Raw genomic sequence first — 19,251 nt, forward strand, 5'->3', positions numbered from 1 at the left:
TCATGTAAACCCCAACCCAACCCTCCCCCTACCCCCTGAATCAATTTTTAGAGCTTGGCAAATGAAGGCCAAACCAAGTGTTATTTTGGGGTCAACCGCAAGCATTTCAAATAAAAAAACAAATATTTAGAGGTCAATGACAAGCTTTTTGTGCTGTTTCTTCTGAAACGCCCATAGTGTTTACACATGATTGTGCCGTTTTTAAAACAAACGATGAAAGAACAGTTATTTGCAACGGCAATTTATAAAAAGATAATTTAATCATCATTCTTCGCAATTATTCGAATTATTCTGAACAAATTTTAACAATTCACTCATTTTGCAAGAGAAAATCCCTCATTTTCTAATAAAAATGTAAAACGTACAAAAGCATGCGAGATACAAAGTAATGAAACAGAAAGAATAGCGTGTCATAAAAACGGTTGAGTACTCTCTAACGGCCAGTCACGATGGCATCTTGACTATCACCTGACAACGTAAACTTACCCTTGCTTTTGACGTATTTGTACTGTACATGGTTGGTTAATAGGTGAACGATTCAATACCTAATGTAAACTTCCTCCGAATGAAACTGGAAAAACGCTTTAACTTCGTTAAAAGCATTGAAAAACGTACAAAATAAAACTGTTTGGTAAAGCGATCTTTTGTTTGAGTCCTGGAGTAATGACGTAACAAAACGACATTTGTAAAATTATGAAATTGGTTGGAATTTCAGAGAAAACAATAAGATTAAGAAAAACGTTTACTCGTTCATATCTGAAGCGCACCCCAACATAGTGGAAAATTGCAGAGGTTTGTCTTCCAAAAGAAGCTTACGAACGCTTTTAAGCTGAATCTTAACCTTGTTCATATTTGAAGGCATAACAAAAAAGTGTTTGTACATAAAACACTTCTAACTAAAACGTTATATACACCTCGTTCTTGATAATCTAGGTAATGCTCTGTAAGTGTCAATAAATAACTGGTCCACTCTTAAAAAATAATGTCCTATATTTCAATTTCAACAATTTAGACATATTCTTCGTCTTTCCTTCTCCGAGGACTTGAAGAATCTTTCAATTGCGCGATGTCTTTGTAAACTCCTCTAAGGTTGTGATAACGAAGTCCCCAGTTTAACACATCGTCCCAGTTAAACAAATCTTTTGACCCGTTTGCGGGTTTACTGTTCAAAGTGGGAGGTAAGATTTCCTCGTCGCTGAAGTGCAGGGTGCTGATCGAGCCCCTGTGAGATGTTCGTCCATCGTTTTCAACTGTTGCTTTCGCGTGTTTGTCGTTACCTATTATGTCTTCATCGGCAAGTTTTGAAAACACCATATTTCCACGTTCGTAATCCTCTCGGCTCGGTTCGTCATTGTCGTATTCGAATTCGCTGCACGTAAACGTATCGTCCGAGCTCTCACTTGAAGTGTCCGGAACTTCGAGAACACTCGACAACTTATCGATCGTCGGAGCATCTTCGTCACTAATGGAAGACACCGCATCAAGTAAACTACCCGATGGCGGTTGTTTACGGAGTCTCTCGATCTCTGCCGCGGACAAGCCCGGGGGCTCACGACGATTCAACGACTGGTCTCTGAAAGTATTCGGATCGTATTGATAAGAAACTTCACTATATCCGAGGCTCGCAACCTCAATGTCGTAGTGCTCCAGTCGTTCAGAGTTGTTATCATCAGACTTGTGACCGACATCAGAGAAATCCGGAGGTTCGTCGCTGCTCGAAGATCCCAGCGAGCCTTTCCGGAAACGCCGCGAGGGCTTTGAGTTTGTTGGACCGCGCAATCTAGGGTCCAAAACGCTTCTGGACAGCGGTTGCCTCTTATCCATACCATGCCTAAAGTGAGGATTGGGGATTTTTCTCTCCCGGTTCCTTGATCTGCTATTGGGTAATGGCCGGCCACCTTCCCTGTCTAGTGGTGTGCTCCGATGGTTGGGAGCCCGTGATATCCCCGATATATCCGCCCTGTTGATGGGTGTTTCCTTCATTCCCAAAACCATTCCATTCCTCATAATAAACTCTCCGTCGGACTCGGAGAAACCTGGGTCGATTTTCTCTTGAGAAGTTTTCGTAAGCTTGATTTGATAATCCTCCGGCGCACCGACATTATGTATGACTATATCCTTTCCGTTTGGAAGCGCAGACTGTCGTAAATCTGTCAAGGACTTCTGGCTGGGATTACGGATCACAACGCCACTATCGTCACTGCTGTGAGACGGGGACGTTCTTTGGGAAGCCTCTTGCACGTCCGCAGCTACCTCCGTACCCGCGGTCGCGTCAAACTCCGCCGGCGCCCTGCTGGCTGCTTTTTGTCGCTGTCTGCGATAACGACGAGCAACTATCACCGCCACGACGATCAAAATGACCAAAACGACTAGAAAAACGATGGCTGCGATTACTCCGGGACTCAGGGAGCTTCCCGTATCTCCCGTTCGTCCGCTCGCCACATAACAATCAAACTTCCCTGAATCACCAACGCGGCATAACTTATCGTCGTCGCATGGATGAGGCCAGCATACTCCAGGTATAGCACAAGTTTCTCCGTTGAAGTCTCCCTTGCATTCACAGTTAAAACTTCCATCCTTCTGCGGTAAACAAACTCCGTTGTTTTTACACGGGTTCGATTTGCACTGAACATCGCTGATACAGGTGTAACCCTCCCACTCTTCAAAGCAATAAGGTTTGAGCGGATCTTGGCACTGAACTGTCGCGCACGCTCCTGATCCGTCGCATCCCTCTTCGACCGCCCCACCTGGTGAAGAAATCACCGCAAACTTGTTCGGCCCAGAGAAGGAAACATGAAGGTCATCGATGCTCAAATCTTCCATACAACCGCGAAATTTTTTCAGGCTCAGGGCCGTTAAAGAGGAATTATATCCGCCCAAAAACCAGCTTTGGATGTTCTTTCCCAGGAAGTCATGTGCAGCAGCATCAAACATTTTGGTGCGGGACTCGCCGTCGAGCGTGACAGCCACGCTTTTACCTTGGTGAAAAAGAGTAACGTTGTGCCACTCGCCGTCCGTCACAACGGGAGACTCAACAGTAAAACTGGCCGCGTCGCCTCCATTTCCAAAGGTGTACTTGAGGATACCTGACTTTATCTGATAAAGAAGGCAAAAAAAATGGTTAAAAGAATGATTGTCGTGAAAAACGAACTAAAAATCAAAACAAGTAGAGAAGCGAGAAAACCCCAACCAAACGAGGAGAAAAAACGTGTAACGCAAGTCAGCTACAGATTCAACCTACTTTAGGGTTGATTTCCAGTGTCGCGTAATTTTCACGTGCGTACGTGCGTAAAATTTACGTTCGCGAATAAAATAGAGGCAATGCATGAAAGGTTGCTCGTAAGCATAAAAGTTAAACCTCGCTCAACCTCTCGTTTAAGCTCAGCACTCTTTATCTTGCCTCTACTTTATTTACGTAATTAAAATTTGCGTGCGTTAACATGCGTACCCAAAGACTTGTCAGTGGAAATCAACCTTTAAGCGCGGGAAAACATGAAAAAGTACACAGCAGGGAGAACGCAACGGATACGAAGCGCGGGAAAATATGGAATAGGCGCATACCAAAAATAAGGGCAGGGAAACTTGCAACTCGTGCGAAGAAGAAACGGGTGTAACCCAAGCAGGTCACGAAGGCGGTTGTGTCTTTGTTTCTACAGTAAATAATTTTTAAGACTGATTGCAAAAATGAAGCGTGTTTTCTCAACGTAACTTAAACAAACCTAACTTTTTGCCTCATTCACATATGCTATCACTATCTGACGACGTTAATAAAATAAAAACTCTGAATATTGAAATAACACAACAGTTTCAGTTATCCCTGAAAATTTGAGCCCAATACACCGAATGGTTTCGGAGAAATTCTCTTCTGAAAACTCAAAATTTTACAGAGAATGTATGGCTCATTAACTTTTTCGCCACACAGCAATTTCGCAGTTTTTGATGGCTGATATTTCTTTCAATATTGCTTGCAAAGAGCGGAAAATGGCACAAATTGCTCAACTTAATCAGCTCTTTCACGTTTTGCATTTAGTTCATATGTGCGGTCACGGCTTCTATGAGTTAAGTCGTATGCTAATGAGGAAAAATGTAAACAGTGACGTTAGCAAAGATTCGCCTTATATAAGAACCTAGATTTTAAGAACCTGATAGACTAATATTGTCCATTTAGACCCCTTTTACATAAGAACCTGTTTTAGCCCACAATTTTTAGACAGGTTCTTATTTTGAGAAATTCTGTCTACCACTAAATACACAAATTTAATAGAACAAGCTCCACCAGTTAGTGAAATAAAGATGAAACAAAGTATCATGTTTTAATGTTGTTTTTGTTCTGTTTAACTAGCATAGCTTTTCATAAACTTGATAAATGGCTTTAATATGCTTGGATTAAAGGGATTTTTACAACATATTATGCATGCAATACCAAAAATAGGCCCAAAATAGGCCACACCCACCAATGACAAACACCTCATTTATTTTTAAAAATAAGAACCTCTTTAAGAACCTGAGTAGCCTAATTTTCCAGTTAGCACCATTTTTAAAAGAACCTTCTTAGCCTAGCTTGAAAAAAACTTAGGTTCTTATACGCGGTTTTTTACTGTATTGGCCAATTATTTCCATGTCCCTAGTAAAAGTCCCTAAAGTCTTTGTGAAAGTTGAGTCGGCTCATTTTCCTACTCGCCTGAATTGATATCGAAAAAATAAATAAATAAAGTTTTGAGACTAACCTCCACCACAGTGTACCCTGATACACTGGTAACAACTGAGTCTGTAGCGAGGAGAAGCAGCCCGTCGTTTCGAGTGCGAAAACGAATGGAGAACCGTTCACTACTTGGAGGCAGGGCTCGTCTTTTCCGAACTGCGTCGCCTTCTCTGTCTTCACGCTGCCGCTCGCGGCGATAGCGTTCCTTAAACTGTAATGCCAGAAAGCTGTTCTCGCCGAATTTCACTGGTTGTACTTCTACAGAGTGAGAGAGTAAGAAACCTTTAAGTAAATTTATTTGCCACCCACACAATACCTTTTTTCACTAATTTAAAACCAATTTTCATTTTTCATTTGCATAGGCTCCAGAAATCAAAAGTAGCTTACGAAAACAAGCGGTTAGCTAATACGAGATGTAATCAAGTTCGGAACACGCGACTCTACGCGCGCAGGAGTAAGATTTGCGCGCTCCATTACTTATGAAGGCGCCCTGTGTGAAAGGTGTTTTGCTATGCTGGATCTGTAATTTGTCAAAGTTTTGCGAGTAGCAATAATGCATTTTAGACTTGATGAGTTTTCAGTTCTTTGTGAAAGTTAACTCGCCCTTAGAGCGATTTAAACTGAACAATACCACTTTCTTAATGGAAGGGGGAAAGGATATGTGTTGAAACCTAAAGCTTACCTTCTTCACAATTCCTGCCGCTATAACCTGTCTTGCACTCACACACATAATCAAACCAGTAATCCACACATTTCCCGCCATTTTTGCACAGACCATCAGAACACTGGCCACGTCGAGGACAGCGGTCAGAAATGCCAGCGGAATCTTTGGCTAAACTTGGATCCAGTTTCCTGTCATTGATGAACACATTGCGCATGCAGCCAAGAAAATCATCAGCTTGAATGTGTTGTCCCGGATGAGCAAGTGCACTGTCCAGATCTCTGACCCCACCTAAAAAAAGCGGTGCCCCGAGCAAGTCCAGTTTCCTGTATAAAATCAAAGGGTGCATCAGCGTTTGGGCTTCTAGTCTCAAATGTGTTTAAACCTGGGACGCGAAAAGCAGGATTTTCTACTTTCGTACTACAGTAATCGACTGCTGGATTTCAAGTTCGATGACAAGTTGTGTTAGCGGGAAATTCTGCACGCTTTAAATCATGAAACTTTATAGTGTCAAGCAGTGCAAGAAAACAACCATTCCCAGAATGCCAGCCGTTCAGGAAAATGGAAGAGTGGGAGGGTTACCTTTTTCATAAAGCTTCAACTGGAGGAGTAGAGAAGGGGAAGGGAGGGGGAGGGGAGGGGAAGGGAAGAGTAGACGGGTGACAGATAAGCAAAGGTGTTTTTTTTAGGTGACTACTTACTGTAACTGTCCTTGAGATGAGACGCTCACTGGAGCAGATGAATCAACGGAAACCTCACCAACCTGTCCAAAATTTTACAAACAATATTAGTCATTAGCCAAGGGATTCACTTCAACTTCAGCTTCATTTTTACACTGTTAACAGGGCATTACTTATTATTAACAATTATTCTAAAATACATTCACAAGCATGTATCATATAGAGACGTTAAAGAAAAGACCATCTTTGGAGGAGGGACAGCTTTCGAGTTGCCAACATTCACGTTAGCTGTAGAATTATAGTGCAACATTTCTAAATATGGTAAGCTAAACGAACATTAAGTTGAAGTTACTGAAACATATATATTTTGGCCCTTAACATACTTTCACGGCCATATTGGGTTAGTGTCAGCGGTTTTCTTCAATGGGATACTTGCCAAAAGGGCATTTCTCCCCGAGAAAAGATTTCATCTGGCTTTCGCGTAAGGACGATCTAGGTAGAAGCGTAAGCTCTTAGCATCCGCTGCCCAAACAGAAGTGGCGCGGAAGTGATTTCAAAGAAGCGTTGCAGCACACAGAGATATTCAACTACTAATGTTGTTTGAACTACAACCAACTTTTCTATACAATTGAAACCTCGTTACACTTAAAAAAATAATAAAGAATCTGAACTCACCTTCCTATTTCTAATGGCCATAACCGTGTGCCATTTTCCATCAGCTACAAAGTTTTCCGCCTCCACAACAACAGGACTCCTTGTATATCCAAGATTGAACGACAGTCGAAGCTTTCCACCGACGATCTGTATGGCAATAAAATCCGAATCCACCTTGTTCTGTCCGTCATGGTTGTACAGCAACAAGCTGTCGCTCTGAGACGAAGCAAACTCGAAAGTGATGTTGTTGAAGTTACCTTGCTGCAGACTTTCCAAAGTAGGAAGCTGAAGGTAGGAAGCAGATTCAAAGCCAATACAGGAACACTGACACAGCTGTCCTTGAGAGCAGGTACACCTGGGTGTGGCCCAGGAGGTGACAGAGGCCACCCGGCAAAAATCGTATCCAGACGAGCAATTCTTACCCAAATATCCCGGCTTGCAGTCACACTGGTAACTCCCTATAAGATTCTTACAGGTTCCGCCATTCTTGCAGGGATTCGGCTCACACTCGTTGACATCATCAGAACAGGTATGACCGGTAAAACCTGATGGACACCGGCATGAAAACGAGGAGTCTTTGTCCAAACACGTGGCACCGTTCTTGCATGGATTAAGGTTGCAGCCTTGCTCGCTTACTGCACAAGTCTTACCGCCAAAACCTGGTTTGCAAACGCAGCTAAAACGCCATTCGTAATCCACTGACAGAAAGATAACAGGTGTGGTCTCCAGGGTAGTAACAGTGCCAAGGTTGTACATATAGCTTGTGCACTCGCCTCCATTTTGACAAGGACTGCTGGCGGTACAAGGAGTGTAATCCACATTTTGAATATTAACATTACCATTTCTTTCCAAATCAGCTCTGTTGTTTCTCAGCGCGGTAGACAGTTCCTCTCGCCTCATATATTCAAACGCCTGAGGTTTTTTGGCCGCTACTGTTAAGTCTACAAGGCCAACTCCTGCGGATTTGATGCTAAAGAGCTGCGAATTGTATCCAAGCGGCGAGACAATGACGTTTATGGAGTTCAAGAATTTCTGATATGACTGTGAAAGGAATCGCTCGGGGCTCGTGTTCTGTACTCGCACTGTTAAGCTATTAGCGAAAGTTTGTAGGTTAAATGTCACAAATCGGACCTGTACATCGTAAGACACGGCCCACTTTCCATCAGAACCGTTCACCTTTAAATCCATAACCACGCTTCCCGTTTGTTTGTTTTTTGTCCTCAGTACACAGCTTCCAGGAGCAAACCCGAACAGTCCATTGCTATCCTGCAGTATCTCGCACACAAACACGTCATTAACATCGGGATCTTCAGGCTGCACTTTTGCCAAGTCCCCGGATGGCAAGCTGTTGTTGATGTTCACGTGCACGATTCGTGAAGTCTGTCGGGGTGGATTATCATTGACATCCTGTACTTGAATTTCGCAGTATGACACGGCAGATTGCTGTGGGGAGCCACCGTCGGATATTCGTATCGACAGATTGTAAGAGGCGGTGACCTCGCGATCAAGTTCAACGGTAGTCGTTATCACCCCAGTTCTCCCGTCCAAATGGAACTCATTGTTGGGGGTCCCATCGATGACAAAAGTAAACGGCCCTTGATTGGGATCCACGTCAGGGTCATAAGGCGTCAGTGTAATAACCTGAGTACCCGCGGGCTCCTTTTCACGCACCCTACCTATGCAGTTACCAGGAAGGCGTGGCGCGTTATCGTTGATATCGTCAATTCTAACAATGACAGTGGCGTTGCCAGACATAGGTGGCCGTCCTTGGTCCGTAGCGGTAACTGTTAGACTGTACTGTGAAACCGACTCCCTGTCCAGACTCTTAAGAGTTGTTATTGCACCCGAGTCTGGATCAATTATGAATGCATTTTCAATGTTACCGGTCAAAATTCCATACCTTATCCTCGCTTCTGCCGGGGATTTTGCAAAGTCATCATCAACGGCGCTAACATTGGTCACAAACGACCCCGAAATAGTACCTTCCGTGACTCTCGCGTTGTACACACTCTGAAGGAAACGAGGGGCATCATTAGCATCCGTGACTGTCACGATTATCTTTGCTAGGTCGCTAGTATCAGGAGTCACTCTTGTCTGTAACGCGTTCTTAGCGAGAACCTGGAGCGTTACCATACCCGCTCGTTCGTTGTCCAATTTTCCAGAAACGCTTAGCACACCTGACAGTCGATTTAACTTGAATCCCTGGAAGTTACTTTCGCCCACTAGCACAAAAATAACTTCACCATCCGGACCCTTGTCTTGATCTGTTGCGTACATCTGAGTAACAGACTGTCCAATCGGTGCGTTTTCGGCCACAGAGGCTTGAAACAGCGACTTGTTAAACCTGGGCGGATATTCATTTACACTGGTAACGTGAACCAACACTTTGGCGCTAGGCTGGGATTCTAACTGAGGATTCCCTTGGTCTCTGGCGGTGACAGTCAATGCATACATATCCTCAACTTCATAGTCAAACGTTGCCCTACTTATGATTTTTCCACTTGACCGATTTATTTCAAATAAGCCCGCCGAGCCGCCACTTGTGATGCTGTACTCCACGGTCCCTCCAAGACCTTGATCGGGGTCTAAAGCTGTTACAGAAACAACAGGGGCTCCCGGGGAGGTATTCTCCGGTACATATCCGTGGTATTCTTTCTGTGTAAAAGTCGGTCGGTTATCGTTCGCATCAAGGAGGGTGATACGCACTTCCACGGAATCTGACCGCGGAATTTTTCCACCATCTGTGCCGACAACGTTCAATATTAACAGCCGAGTAAGCTCGTAATCCAGAGGCTTTTGAACATATATAGAGCCATTCCTTTCTCCAATTCCAAAATAGCCGGGTGGATTAGCACTCTCTATACGATAAGATACTTGGCCATTTGTCCCGGAATCCTGATCTGTGGCGGTAACACTTAAAACTTCACTCCCCACGGGCAAGGTTTCCAGCTTACTAGCTTGATACTGAGGAAGAAATTCAGGTGAATGGTTGTTCCGTTCAACAACTTCAACGTAAACATCGGCCTCGCTTTCCTTGGAGGGATCTCCCGAATCTTCTGCCTTAATTCGCAAGAAAAAAAAACCTGGAGTAGCAATGTTTCCTGCCACTGTCACATTTCCACTGTCTGAATCAAGGCTGAACAGTGCGGAGCCATTGCCACTGATTATTTCATAGCGCACACGCGCGTTTACACCTTCGTCCTCCTCATCTGTCGCCTCTACACGCCCAATTGTCTCCCCACTTCTTGTATTAACGATGACGAAAAAGCTGTACAAAGCTGGCGTGAACACTGGGCTGTGATCGTTGGCATCAGTCACTTCCACAACTACATGAACCGTCGCTTCAAAAAATGGCGAGTATGGATTTCTTGCCTTCACTGTAACATTGTACAAATTCTCGTTTCCAAGAGGGCTTGGTTTCTTATATAGCAACTCTTTACTGAGGCGGAGAACACCCGTTTGGCGATCAACAGTGAAAACATCGCTAGCAAGAGAAGGCAGAATGGAGTAGAGGATCACCGCGTTCGTTCCTATGTCGTCATCACGGGCAGTTACATTCATCACTTCTGATCCAATCGGTAATTTCTCCTTGATTGTCTGTGATAGCGAGTCTGAGACGAATCTCGGTGGGTTGTCGTTAACATCCAAGACTATGACAGTGAAATTGGACGTAACTGTATGAAGGGAATCTCCCACTGCTACTTGCAAAACGTACTGGGATCTGTACTCTCTATTCAGGTTGTTCTGTACTGTCAAACTACCGTTATTCGCGTCAAGATTAAACACACCATCTGGATTGCCTCCAGGCGCGAAACTAAACCGCAGTTGCGCGTTACTCTGAGTGTCAGCATCGGTGGCACTCAGCACCGCCACTCTAAATCCAGTAGAGACGTTCTCATAAACGGAAGCTGTCATAGGATCTATGAAAACAGGCGCGTTGTCGTTGATATCCTGTACGCTTACAATAACGAAGGCTTCGTCTGCCAGGGATCTGTTTGCGACGTTCTCAGCGCGGACCTTAAACGTAAACAAAGAAGTGTTCTCTCGATCGAGTTTGACGCTGGTGTATATACGCCCTGTTTTTGGGGACACTTGGAACGCTGCACTTGCCAGACTGTTGCCTGGAGCTATTTTGTACTCCACCACTGCGTTAGGTCCTGAATCAGCGTCAGACGCATACACCCAGAGAACTGTGGTATTTTCAGGGAGTTCCTCCTGAATTTGTACTCGATAAACGCTTTGATTAAACTGAGGAGGGTTGTCATTCTCATCAGTAACTAGAACACGGATTGTCACGAAGCTAGACAGAGACTGTATACCTGCACCCCTCGCGCCTACTACAACAGCGTAGCTCTTTTGCTGCTCGAAGTCCAAAGGCTTCAGAATTCTTAACTCTCCATCCAGTTTGTCAATATCGAACACATTACCGGCGTTGCCCGCAGCGATGAAATAGGAAATATGCCCCGTAGCATTTACATTAAAGATTTCTGTCCCTACAGGTGCCAGTTCAGAGACCGTTATGTTTTGGTCCTGGTGTTGAAAGACTGGAGAGGAACCTGTTAGCACATTTATTTGGACATTGGTGGTATCGGTGCGAAGCGGTGCGTTCACGTTAGCAGCCTTTACTATAAAGGAGTACGAAGAGCGGCTTGAGGGAACGTTCTGTGCCACGGTGATGATACCTGTCTGAGGGGAAATTTGAAAGACAGGTGATAACGTGGGTGTTAAAGTGGGTGTTAAAGTGTACTCACATTCAGCGTTGGGGCCAATATCATTATCCGCGGCAGAGACCATGATAATGAAGGTCCCTGGTGCAGCCCCAGGGGACACCGTTCCAGTGTACAGATCAGATGAAAAAGCAGGATCAAAATCGTTGACATCTTCCACATTTACGAGCAAAGTAGCTTTCCCTGTCTGTGGAGGGATCCCTCCATCAGTGGCCAACACGCTCAACTCGAACGAAGACGTAGTTTCACGATCAAGAAAAGCAGTGGTTTTCACTTGTCCAGTGTTTGCATCAATTGCAAACGATCCAAAAGACACTGACAAACTGTAGGTGATTTTACTATTAGCTCCAGTATCAGCATCAGTGGCAGTTATTTGCAGAACTGGCGTGTCCACCCCCGAGTTTTCTTTCACTGAAGCCTTGAAGAAGTCTGGTTGAAAGACAGGGGGGTTGTCATTCCGATCCTTCACATCCACAATGACCATGGCCTCACCCACAAGGGGCGGCGTCCCTCCATCCTTTGCCTGCACTTTCAGGGTGTGTTTTGCCTGCCTTTCTCTATCCAAAGCTATTGTCAGTCCTATCTGACCAGTCTGGGCGTTGATGGTGAAAAAACCCCCATCGTTGCCTCGGATAATTTCGTATGTTAATGCTCCATTCTGGCCTTCATCATTGTCCACGGCTTTCACTGTAACAACATTGGCTACCAAGTCATTTTCAAATACACTTGGAGTATAAGTACCCTTAGTGAATGTAGGGGTATTGTCATTGACGTCGCGTACAAAAATGCTCAAGCTCTTGTCAGTAAACTGCGGTGGTATGCCTAAATCTGACGCGCGGATGGCAAGGATGTAACTGGGCGTGTTTTCACGGTCCAAAGATTTTATTGTGCTGATAACTCCAGTTGATGGATCTATCTCGAAGCTACCATTCTCGTTACCAGCAGCAATGCTATAGCGAATCTCTGCATTACTGCCCTGGTCGCTGTCAGTGGCCACAAACCTTGCAACTTCACTTCCGATTGAAATGTTCTCGAAAACAGGAACTTGGCTCACTCCTGACTGGAAAACTGGGGCGTGGTCATTATAATCATCAACTACGATTGTCAGCTTTTTCTCTGTACGCTTTGCTGGGACACCTTGGTCAGTAGCAATCACTCTTACAACATAACTGTCTCTCACCTCACGATCCAGACTCCCTGATACCCGGAGTACACCGTCAGCTGCACCTAAACTAAAAGGTGCAAACGCATCGAGTTTAACCAAACCAAAGGTTACCTTTCCGTTACTTCCTGCATCTTCATCAGCCACCATGATTGTGGTGATGACATCACCTCCTGCAGCATGCTCTGACACGTGGGTGACATTGCCGGAGATGAAATAAGGACTGTTGTCATTGATATCTGTGATTGTCACCTGGACTGCTGCTGTGCTAGACAACTGTGCTGCTACAGGTTTTGCATGATCTCTTGCTAGGATGCTAAGTTGGTAAGAACTCTTCCGCTCTCGGTCGAAGGTCTTCAGGTTGTATATAGTACCGTTTGAGTAGATACCAAAGGTGCGGTCATTGTTTCCAGCCAATATAGTGTATGAGACAACCCCATTGGTGCCAAAGTCTTTATCAGTGGCTGAGACAGTTATGATGCTACTGTCTTTTGCAGCTGCTTCTGAGATGCTTACATGGTACATGCTCTTTGAAAACTCTGGAGCATTATCATTTCTGTCCAACACATTAACATAAACCTCCGCATAGGCAGACTTACGAGGATTACCATGGTCAGTCGCAGACACACTAAGAATGTAAATTTCGACTGTCTCTCTGTCAAGTGTTCCTGCCACTTTCAAATGCCCACTGAACGGGTCCATCGAGAAGACGTCTCTGTGATTACCAACAATGCTATAGCTAATTCTGGCATTCTCTCCAGTATCGCTGTCTGTTGCCCTCACTGTCCCCACAATAGCCCCAACAGCTGTCTCTTCAAAGATATTAAAATCATAGAATAGGCGATCAAACTGTGGTGCATTATCATTAGCATCTTTCACTGTTACCATGACAACACAGCTTGAATATAGGGCTGGATTGCCACCATCAGTTGCAAAAACAGTTAAGTTGTACTCTTCTTGGACAGTGCGATTCAGCACTTGCTGTGTAGTGATTTCACCAGTCGCAATGTTGATTTGGAAAGAACCAGCACCAATGATAGAATAGCGCACTTGTGCATTGAGACCTTGATCCTTGTCGACAGCAGACACAGTTGCGACACTTGCACCAGGTGGTAACTGTTCCATCACAGTTGCTATGTAAGTAGACTGAATAAAAATTGGACTGTTGTCATTCTTATCTTCAACAGTGATTTCCACAGTTGTGCTGCTTGTTCGTGCACTGGGACCACTGATATCAACTGCATACAATGTTAATGTAAACACACTTGTCGAGACATTATCACGGTCAAGTTCGACAGCAGTTGTAATGTCACCACTATTTTCATTCACGGCAAATGAACCATTACTAGAATCTGCGGTCATGTAATACTTGATAACTGCACCAGGTATGCTTGGAGAAAATGCTGCCTGAACTTGAGTCACAGATGTCCCAGTTCTGCTATTCTCCTCAACAGAGCCTCTGTATGAAGCTTGAGTGAAGGTTGGTCCACTGTTTGGTTGCCCTTTTTTGAAGAGTGTCACAGAAGTCTCAGAGACTTGTGAGGGCACACCATCGTCATGAGCCGATACTCTTAGCTGATAATTCAGACGATTACTGGGTAACTGTGATCGCGTGACTAACTGTCCTGTGTTGGCATCCAACTGGAAAAAGCTTGTATCTCCACTGACAATATTGTAGGTTACCTTTGCATTATTTCCAGTATCAGTGTCTGTTGCCAAAATAGTCGTGACAACAGTATTTGGACCTTCATTGCCATTAATTCCCACAGCAGGTGCAGTCGCAAATATAGGTTTGTTGTCATTCACATCTTGTAGCAAAACAGTGACCTCTTTAGTAGCAGAGAGCTGCGCTGATCCAGGGCTCGCGCTATCCACTGCTCGAATAACAATTTTGTATTGGGGGGTGGTTTCACGATCTAAAATCCGTCTTGTGGTAATGGCACATGTAACAGGGTTCACCTCGAAAGCCATTTCCTCGGGTGGAGTCTGACTAAGGATGCCATATGTTACACGGCCATTTTCCCCACTGTCAACGTCAGTTGCAGAACAATGAGCAATCAAAGAGCCTGATGTCACATTTTCCAGCATTCTGATGACAGAAGGTTGATCTTTAAACACTGGAGGACTGTCATTTTCATCAATCACATTGATGCTAAGCAAAGACACTGTAGACTTTGGGGGATTCCCACGGTCATCTGCTGTGATATTTAATGTATACTTCTGTGTTCTTTCATAATTAAGTGGCTTACTAAGGAAGACTTCTCCTGTTAAGTGATTGATGTCAAATACGGCTTCCAAATTTCCAGATGTGATGGTGTACGCAATCTCAGAGTTCTCACCAGCATCCTTATCTGTTGCTTGAATCATTGCAACTAGGGAAGATACTGCCAAATTTTCAGACACGTTAACAGTTAAGTGCTTCTCAGTGAACTCAGGTTTATTGTCGTTGGCGTCACCGACAATAATTTCTAAATGCACTTGGGAGAACATGGTTCTATTGTTAGTATCCATGGCTTGGACAGTAAGTGTATAATGATCCACTTTTTCCCTATCAAGTGAATGGTTGAGAAAAAGATTTCCATGCACAGGATCAATCGAAAATACTTCGGAATTTGGCCCACTCATTATTGAGAAAGTAAAGTTAGCATTGACTCCTTCATCAGGGTCGCTGGCCAGGACTTTATAAACAATTGAACCTACTGGAGTTGATTCTTCAACTGTGACAAACAAAACAGAATGACGGAACTCAGGTATATTGTCATTTTGGTCTTCTACAGTAACAACCACTACTACAGTGTCTTGTTTGGAAGGTGAGTCACCGTATGTTGCCTTTGCAAGAAACACCAAGACATTCTTTCCACTTTGTTCAACTAATTGCTCTCGATCAAATGTTCTCACTGTTGTGATAATACCTGTCACAGGATTGATAACAAAATTGCCATGATGGTCATGCAGAGAATAAATCATCTTCTTAGACTTTAAAGAAGCATCATTTCGAAGAGGTAGTCTGCCAATCATAGTTCCTGGGAGCTGGTTTTCCACAACAGAAAATGCAGCAGTATCATTAATTAAAATAGGCTGATACTCAGTTGAATCTCTTATGTTAACCGTCACAGATACAGAACTCAAAAGAGGAGGGCTTCCTTTGTCAGTAACTGTAACTGAGAGGGTATACAATGACCCTGCCTGATTAAGTTGATTCTTAACGAATAGTATTCCATCAGGGGAAACTGCAAACAGATCCAGTTCATTGCCTATCGGAGAAATTGCATAAGTCAGCTTGCCATTGTCACCTTCATCTGGATCAGCGGCCATCACAGGCAGGAAAATCTTCCCTACAGGCAAATTCCTTGGCACACTTGCATTAAAAGATGGTAGTAAAAATCTTGGCTGGTGATTGGTCACTATTACCACAGTTAACATAAAGGTACTGCGTAACGGAGGTGCTCCTTGGTCTGATGCAGACACTCGAATGAGGTATTGAGGATCATCTAGACTGTTAACCTTCCTTGACAAGGACACCATACCTGATGTTGTGTTCACCTTTAAGAGGCCATTGCCGTCAAATGTCAGTTTATAACGAACAGCTCCGTTTAAACCTGCATCTTTATCTGTGGCACTTGCTAGGTATATTTCTTTTCCAACAGGCCAGGATGCATCAATAGTAACTTGAGCACTTGAAGGGGAAAACAATGGCGGATTGTCATTTCTGTCCAGAACATCAATCTTTACGGAAGTTGTTGCTGACAAAGGATGCACAATTCCAGCCTTGGCTACAACATGCAATAAGTATTTATCCCTCTTTTCTCTGTCTACATGTCCATCAAGCATGATTATTCCACCAGCAGAATCAACCTCAAAGACATGTTGAGGATCCCCTGACACAATGGAGTAAAGAATGTTATCACTGTTGTCTTTTGCGGCAGCAATGACCTTGCCAACATAGGTCCCTGATGGTTCATTTTCATAAACAGTGAAGTTATAAAGACTGTGCTCAAACTCTGGTAAGTCATCTGACTGACCCTGAACTGTCACCTCCACAGTGGCAGCGCGTTTAGCATAAAGACCTCCTAGATCATTAGCAGTGACATTAAGCTGGTAAAATCCTTTCTCACTACTGTTAAGAGGCATCAGTGTACTTATTTCGCCACTTGAGCTGTTGATGGCAAATTTGCTATCAGCCCCACTTGTAATTCGATAGAAAATTTGTCCATTAGTACCATCATCACGATCAGTTGCTGTCACCTGGGTAATAACCCTGGGCTGAGCATTTGTTAAGATGCTCACAATATAAGTCACAGGATAAAATACTGGGTGATTATCATTAACATCTGTAACCTGCAATCGCACTAAGGTTCTTGATGATAGCGGTAAGAGACCCTGATCAGAGGCAATAATGGGGATATCATACACGCTCTTCACTTCGCGATCAAGTTTAATCTTTGTTGTTAACAATCCTGAACTTGTTCCGATGGTAAAAGTATCCAAAGCAATCTGAGAAGTAGAGTCAATCCTATAAGTCAAATTCCCATTACTTCCAACGTCGTCATCTGTGGCACTTAAGGTAACAACAGGTGTCCCTGGATTCATGTTTTCAGCCAGTGTGACGTTATAAATACTGTGAGAAAATTCAGGTGCATTGTCATTGATATCGTCTATGGATACCATAACAACAGTGGTGCTATTAAGTGGAGGCGAACCATGGTCTTTAGCAAGCACAGTCAATGATACTTGTGGTAAATGCTCTCTGTCAAGAGACATAGCAGTAGTAATAAGGCCTGATACAGAGTTTATCTGAAACCAGTGCAATGCATTGCCACTTAGAATTGAATATGAAATCTTGCCATTACTTCCCATGTCTAAGTCAGTAGCCGTCAAGCGATAGACAGAACTGCCATTCTGTGCCAGTTCGCTGACAGATGCTGAGTAGTCTGATTTACCAAAAGAAGGAATTTCATCATTTACGTCTATCACTCTAACAAGAACATGTACTGAGGAATTTAGACTAGGGGTCCCTCTATCTTTTACAGTGACAGTGATGTTGTAAAAGTCAGATCTTTCGTGATCCAAGGAAACTGCAGTTTTGAGGTTGTACAAAGAGATGCCATTCGGTGGCAAGATGCTTGTAAACTCAATTTTAAAACTCCCATTGTCATTTGAAGTTTCCATGATAACTTGTCCATTCGGACCCTGTGGATCATCATCATCTTTCACAAAAATTGTGGCTACAAGTACATTGGCACCGCTGTTTTCAATTACTTCGGCTGGGTATTTTCGGTTTGCATATACCACCCGTATTATTTGCGGTGTGTTATCATTTAAATCTCTGACATGAATTTCCACCGTTGCTTGACTGCTTTGCCGTGATGGAACACCCAGTGGTTGGTCTCTAGCAGACACTTTGAAGGTGTAAAGCGTCTTCGACTCGTAATCGAGCGGTGCTCGAGTTCTGATAACCCCCGTCGTTGAATTTAATTCAAAGTTATTTGAATCACTATCAAGGTCGAAGGAGTAAATGACTTCACCGTTCAAAGAGTGATCTTTATCAGTGGCAGAAACGGCTAAAATTTCTACTCCAGCTGGACTGTTCTCGTCCACCGTAGCATTGTACGAGTTTGTCGTAAACACCGGATCGTTGTCGTTCAAATCTATAATTGTAATATTCACCAAACAATATGAACGCAGTGAGGGTTTCCCGCGGTCAGAAGCAGAGATATTTATCTCGTAAGCAGCGACTTTTTCTCGATCAAGGTTGCCTTGTGTTATGATGCATAGAGCAGTCCCACCACATTCGGTTGTGTTCCTTCCAAGTTTGAATTTTCCAGCCTCGTTGCCGGCCACGATCGCATAATCGATCGTGCCATTTTCAGCCGCATCGATGTCAGTTGCTGAGTCGATCGAATACACACTGTTAGAAGGGACATTTTCGAAAATATCCACAAGAAACACGGGTGATGAAAACTCGGGCGTGTTATCATTGATGTCTTCCACTCGAACGTGAACCGAGAAAGACGAAGAAGAAGAATTTTTTCGAACTTGCAGGACTATAGGATTTGTGTTCAAATTGTCACGATCGATTCGCAATTTAGTAGTGATAACCCCAGTCTGTGAATTGAGTGCAAACTGAGGTGAATTTCTTTCGAGTAAGTATGTTTCTCCTTGTGTAATGTTAAGCGTACCCACAATAGCTCCCGGCTGTAATTCTTCCTGGACTTGAAAATTGTATTGCCGAGCGGATATTGAAGGCAAAAGTGCTGCATAACAGCATACAAACGTCCAAAACAAAGTTCCAAGCTGTAATTTCGCCCTCGTTGTGCCTAGGAGGGTTTCTTTAACCATTGCTTTCCAGTTCCAGAAATTCCGACTTCATCCAAGATGTCATAATACTGAAGTTGTGACGCCAGTTTCACAAATGAGAGAGAACATAGCCAGTTTGTCGCTTGTCGGAGGGCACTACAAAATATATACGACAATCCAAACCGTTAATGCGTTACACGGGACAATAAATACAAACTTTGCCGGAGTTGTTCGTCTGACATTCTGTATAAACAACTCTCCTTCGCAATAACTTCGCTCCAGGACGTTGATCAAACAATAACACCCAAACAACGATATCTTTTACACAAACTGCCAACCAGAGCATGCGAAATTGTGTGTTTCTAAGG

At 43.8% G+C, this 19,251-nt stretch overlaps 1 protein-coding gene across 1 annotated transcript; it reads right to left on the minus strand.

Annotated features, from left to right (window-relative positions):
* Positions 1 to 241: 241 nt before the first annotated feature.
* On the minus strand, positions 242 to 18,925 carry LOC140948138 (protocadherin Fat 4-like). Its single transcript, XM_073397362.1, has 5 exons — positions 6,719 to 18,925; positions 6,065 to 6,126; positions 5,385 to 5,689; positions 4,728 to 4,960; positions 242 to 3,096 (listed from the first exon to the last, which is right to left on the minus strand). The coding sequence occupies exons 1-5, from the start codon at positions 18,923 to 18,925 to the stop codon at positions 1,009 to 1,011; spliced, it is 14,895 nt and encodes a 4,964-aa protein (XP_073253463.1). The 3' UTR covers positions 242 to 1,008.
* Positions 18,926 to 19,251: the final 326 nt, after the last annotated feature.

This window comes from Porites lutea, chromosome 9 (assembly GCF_958299795.1).
Source record: "Porites lutea chromosome 9, jaPorLute2.1, whole genome shotgun sequence".
NCBI classification, from domain to species: Eukaryota; Metazoa; Cnidaria; class Anthozoa; order Scleractinia; family Poritidae; genus Porites; species Porites lutea.

Excerpts from the sequence above, each read along its gene's own strand:
- LOC140948138 (XM_073397362.1), bottom strand. The coding sequence starts at position 18,925 with ATGGTTAAAGAAACCCTCCTAGGCACAACGAGGGCGAAATTACAGCTT. Across the intron at positions 6,127-6,718 it reads TGGCCATTAGAAATAGGAAG|GTTGGTGAGGTTTCCGTTGA; the intron begins GTGAGTTCAGAT and ends AATTTTGGACAG. Across the intron at positions 4,961-5,384 it reads CGGCAGGAATTGTGAAGAAG|AAGTACAACCAGTGAAATTC; the intron begins GTAAGCTTTAGG and ends CTCACTCTGTAG.